At 39.7% G+C, this 5,927-nt stretch overlaps 1 protein-coding gene across 1 annotated transcript in view; it reads left to right on the top strand.

Annotated features, from left to right (window-relative positions):
• The window catches only part of LOC106817796 (GRAM domain-containing protein 1B-like), a 19,101-nt gene extending 14,900 nt beyond the window's left edge, over positions 1–4,201 (top strand). Inside the window, exon 7 of the mRNA XM_014822492.1 lies at positions 3,752–4,201. Within this exon, the coding sequence (XP_014677978.1) occupies positions 3,752–3,879 (128 nt within the window). The 3' untranslated portion in view covers positions 3,880–4,201. The remainder of the gene's footprint in view (positions 1–3,751) is intronic.
• The last annotated feature ends 1,726 nt before the right edge of the window (positions 4,202–5,927 follow it).

The following is a 5,927-nucleotide window of genomic DNA, read 5'->3' on the forward strand; positions in this document are numbered from 1 at the left end:
TATCTATCTATCTATCTATCTATCTATCTATCTATCTATCTATCTATCTGTCTATCTATCTATCTATTAATCTATCTATCTATTCATCTATTAATCCATCTTACTACATATCTATCTAATCCTTATCTCTCTGGCCCTCACTACATCACTATAAATGAATCTCAATAGTGGCAATGGAATCTCATGGCAATTATTTAAAATAAAATTTATTACGACATTCTTTTTTGTGCGGCAGTGGAGAAAACGCCCGTGGAAACGGTTTGCTGCCTTTTTGCACCAACTACGCGGATCCGCGTTTTTCCTACTGCGCACCCCAGCCGACGTTATAATATCATTTACGTCTTAAACATTTGTTCTCTATAAGGGCGTTAGCCTACTCTACATCATGCTGAAATAATTCAGAAATTTAAATATTAAAGTATGGCGCTTGTTTTTCTCGCCATGGAGCGCTGTCAATCATAGGCGAGATGGAAGTGTTAGCTGTGCGCACACGTGGTCGCTAATGAATGCTTCCGGCAGAGATTTCTGACATCCATTACTTCGCTGCAGGCAAGGCAGAAGGGGTTACATTTAATAGCCAGCCAGCTTATTTATGCACCGGTTTTGTGTAATGTATTTGTTATGTTTGCGGCGCCTATATGAATGCCACATGCGTACACAGAAATGATATCAGAGATATCATAGGGAGAAGAAACACGTCAAAACAAGCTTAGACAAATTATTGGTACAAATTATTTACAGGCGCTAATAGAAAAACTACGATGAGCAAATGTACGAGAATATATCATTTACATAATATAATTGACAGGGGCACAATGGTAATCAAGCTATATTATAATTTTGTAATGTATTGTTTCAAAATGACTGAACTAGGTGTTTTTTACTCGCCAGCGATAATTAGTGCTTTTATAATAGCCGCGGGTTACTCAGAATTTCATTCAGATGATAGTCTACTAGCGAATTGTATGTTTGACAGCAGATGTAGGGATCTGTGACATCATTATTCCAGTAGACCGTATGATGCTCATTTGGACTTATATACGTGCTAGCAGGAGTGAATAATAATAGATCCTGGTGTTAGGAATATAACATTGTGTCTAAATTAATTTAAGTGGATCGAGGTAACGCTGAGTAGTTTTTAAATGTCTACAGATCAATCCATATGTGCCTTTCTCTGTGTAAGCTATTTACCAGCCTCATTCCCGGTTACCAGAGGCTAGCTCTCTGGTACAGCTGTTTAAACACGTGTGTGTCACCGTTAACCTATACAACGAGGCGGTTCTTGCACATATTACAATAAATAGATAGAATAGTACGTATTTAATTCTAGGATTATATCTGGCTGTGTTGTATAGATCGTTAATTACCTCTCTCAAATGGCTGCGTTTAGTGGTAATACTATCAACATTCTGGTAGCGATGTACGTGGAAATCTGCGGACTACTTTCACCAGGAGTTCAAAAATAAGGAGGTTTCTAATCTCTATTTATGTACTTCTGTTTTCACTATGTATGATTTCGCCTGATCGAAAGCACGCAGCTATATGCGTCAGCTCGTGCCGCGACCTATTCGTGGTGTCCGTTTTTTGTCAATTTCATTGTGAAACTTCTACGATAGTTTTATGTTTATTTCGGGTTTCTTCTTTCCGAAATAAGCCGTCTGGCTCTACTGCCAATAGCTTGTCGCTGTTCGCAATGCGTACAAACCAATCGACTTGAAGAGTATTTCGATTGATACACATTATATCATTATACACAGCATTTCATTTTCCCTCATTTCATTCCCCTCAGTTATGCGTTCTATTTTAAATAAATTAGTCTAGCTAATCCATAGACGTCAGAGCTGTACCATTGCACACCGCTGCTTGATAGGTGAAGCCGCTATGCGACAACGCCTTGCAGACACCACCTAAGTGCTGCGAGAGTACAACGCTGTCGCAAACAAAAACAGCGGTCGAACCCTATGTATGGATGGCGCAGACTAGCGGTGCTGGCAATGAATTTAACGCCTACTGCGATACGATCTCACTTACTAATCGGCTACAGCTTGAAAGAGCCACTAACTTATTACGCTAATATACCACTTTAGAAACTAGAGAGGAAATCAATTCCGGCCCACCAGAGTGTTGACTGCATGCTTATATGATCATGCGTTATCACGGACGCGGCCCGTGAATATGCGAGTTCGTCGTTGACATCGATACTGCAGCGATTTCGTACGAAAATGTAGAATGTTTTCTAGATAATCGTGACGAAATAAACTTGAAGTGAAACCTTTTTATGTATTGCCCCTATTCATCGGATAGATCGTTTCGCCAGTTCGCAATCACAGCAGCGCAATAATTGGTTTTAATACTGCGACAAACTTCACGATGCTATGATAACATGTCACGAGACACGAGCTGACTCGTTCTCACGGTTAGTGGTGAAATTCTAACGCTGACCGATGGCGGGCGGCCGAGCAGCGTCGGTGCACTTAGTGACAGTCGCGATATGACTGACGCTGCTGCTTTGATGCGAGTGACGACCATGCGATGCGCAGCTGTTAACACAAAGCGAGATCACCCGCACTAAGCGTTGTCAACTGATAGTTTATTTGCTTGCAAAACTGTCAATCGGCGCGCAATCTCCAGCAGCAGATGCGGAGGGTGCTAGGGCGCTATTGTCAAGCAATCCGGCCGGACTAGGCAATACGTTGGCAACAGCGCGCTGGCTGGACATGCAGCCATTGCCGCGAAGAAGGCTACGTTAGATTGGTATAAAACTAATTTAATATAAAAAACAAACTAACTTATATAATTTTTTTGGTAATTCTCGATACGCATTAATACGGGGGACATAGATAGGAGAGTGATAAGTACAGTGTATTAATTTGTGATACATGACTAAACAATATTATTATTGTGTAACAACTGATAGCGCTCGTTCGCGTATTCAGTAGTAGTTATTATATATACGGTATATTTTGTAATTACCCATTATTATTATTTATAGCGCACGGACATTAGCGACGCATATAGCAGTGCGTGATATTTAATATATATTTTTTTTAGTAAGGTCAAGAAACTTATAATTATAAGTGTAGGTGGCGGCAAAATTGCAAAATTGGCGAGACAGCAGTAAATTGCAAGTACAGTGAATTGCAAGTACAAATTGCGAGTACAGTGAATTGCAAGGACAGCGTAAAAAAAGCTATTCGAATATTACTTCATTCCAAAGTTATCCTTCATTTAATCCGAATTGTACCTTTAATCACACTGCAAGGCATTTTTGTATATATTGGTTGTCACTATAAGTACATGAGATTAAATTGCTTTGATTTTTATCACCCGTACACTAGTAACCATGCAGGTTCTTCATGTGCCTGGGCTTACCATGTCCACTGGCACAGAATGGTATGACCAAACCCTTATAATTTTCTCTATATCTACAAAGGTGGACTGGTGGGGAACTCTCAAAAATACGCTGAATTTACCATCATAGGAGTTGCTCTCTTGTCTTAAGTGCTGTCTTATATACCTGCTATTTAAGAAACGCCCACTGTGAACACTACCTGTGAGAGTTGTTTGACTGTTTATGAAATTTATTTGAGCATGTTTTGAAATCATTTATGAACATTATGAGCAGACAAAATTTATGTCAGATCTTGTTATTTCAATAAAGTTTGATGCTAAATGTATCTTTACTCATATATTTATAGCTTGGTAGCCCTATGTGTAAGTTGAATTATTTGTTGTTGTTATTGTATTAAAGATATTGACATTGAAGAATGGATGCTGCAAGAAGATGGAAAGCAGCATCGAACCCTTACCTATAACCTTCCTGTAAAAACCACACTTGGTGACAAGATTGCCCACACAAAAGATAACCAGGTATATTAGTCCGGCAGAATAGGGCATATGGTTTGCATGGAGGTATATAGTTTTTCTTACGTTCGTTTTCTTATGTTCTTGCACCAAATAAGGCATTTCTAACAACTGGCAGTTGCTCAGTTGTGGGGAATTTTATTTAATGTAGATTTATCCAAAACCGCATCATAAACAATTGAATTTGGATTAAATAAAGCTTAGTGTCCAATAATGAGATGCCAATGCATGTAAAAATTATATTATACCATCATTTACAGATGCATTTGACATTTTGAAATAGTTGTAGACTAATACAAGCATAAACGTCTGTGATTAGGCATAAAAATTGGTTTTTATTTACCGCAAAACCTTCCCTTATGTTAAACACGCAAAATCCACAAAAATGAGTTTTATAGGTTACCTACAATTTACATTTTCTGGTACAATTTCAAAACAAAATCAGTTGGCTTTAATCGTCCTCCTCCTCTTCCTCGTCATCAAAGGCTTCGTGTTGGACGACTCTAGTTTGTTCATTACAACATGCAGCACTGCCCTGACAATTGCAAAACGCTGTACACGCCAGCCTACCAATGTTACAACCACAGCCCTTGGACGTGCATGGACTCTCCGAAGAACAAGAACACTTGATGAGCTTGAGTATGTAATCTGGTGCTGGGGGAGTCGTAACTAGGAGAGTGACAGGCTGTAGGGACTTAGTTTCCTCATCCCTTACCCAGCCATATTCTGTGGGATCAAGGTCTGGAGGCTCTTGTAGGGCATGTCTCCAGATGCAGCACTGATAGTGTGTTCTTTTGACATTTTCTTAGAATGCTTCATTGGTGGGTGGCAGAGTGCACAGCTTCGGTGTACCGATTGCTCCTTTTCTACCTGTCTTTGTTTTCAAAGCTTTAATGCTTGACTCAGTCATGGATGTTGCATCATGCATGTTGTAGCATGCTGAGACAAAAGCTGTGGACTGGAGCAACACATCATCAAAGTCAGCAGTCTGATTCCCAAGGAGCCTCAAGCTGCATTTCCCTCCTCAAAGAGTTTTCAACATCTTGCCCTTTCCGATCCCGTGGCACATGGCAACAGTGCCGCAACCTGTCAGGGCATGGGCTGGTAACATGTCGGGAATGATACTGGAAAGCTTTATCACTGTAGCACTAATATCCACAACAGCTCTGCCTTTCCTTGGTGGCTGCATTATCATAGGGATGTTAAGCCCTCTATCGAGGTAATGGTACAGCAACAGAACGTACACATCTGTGTCATCTGCCTCAACAATGACTTTCTTCTTCTCTTCTTGTGCTGCATATATCGCCTGTGCTGTGACGATTGTGTCTGCTTCTTCATGGTCTGTCTTGAGGTCTGTTCTCTGAATTACTAAGCCGTATGGAGAAAACGCTACAGGCACTTCATCTTGGCCAGTAATGACTAACGTGTGGGGATGGCCTCCCAGTACATCCATGTCACCTTTAAAGTCCTCACAAATAATTTGGATCAGTTGCTTCTTGTTCTGAGAGATGTTTAAAATCTGGTTCTGTGGAGGGAGCGGTGATGATGCCTGTAATTGGAACACCCTACAACCACCTGGACCCCGTGCCTTGCGGACTGAACACTTGGTGACACAAATAAACTACTAAATCCAGCACGTGACAGGCACGTATATATAGTTCTTTTGATAATCAATACAAATAAATAATCAGTGTGTGCACTAATTCTACACCATCAGCTATTAAATGCTACTTTTGAAATTTGTTTAATTCATAAATATTTGATGACAGGCGCACCTAGACTTTTGTAATGATCTAACAATCCAGCATCTGTGTTCTTTTCGATCAATGCTAACAAAGTAAAACAATATCACATGTTAATAATACATTATCACATAACATAACTACCTGCACTTTTCATCTGATAATATGCTGAAGTGCCAAAAAACATAATCAATGAATATCTATAATTTATAATTAAATATATAAACCACTCCTATGTGAAATAACCTTCCTAAATATTCTCACGGATTGCTAGGTATACTTGCATTTTATGAACCCGAATGTGCTCTTTACGTAGTTATG

Source organism: Priapulus caudatus, unplaced genomic scaffold, assembly GCF_000485595.1.
Source record: "Priapulus caudatus unplaced genomic scaffold, Priapulus_caudatus-5.0.1 Scaffold1869, whole genome shotgun sequence".
Taxonomy (NCBI): domain Eukaryota; kingdom Metazoa; phylum Priapulida; class Priapulimorpha; order Priapulimorphida; family Priapulidae; genus Priapulus; species Priapulus caudatus.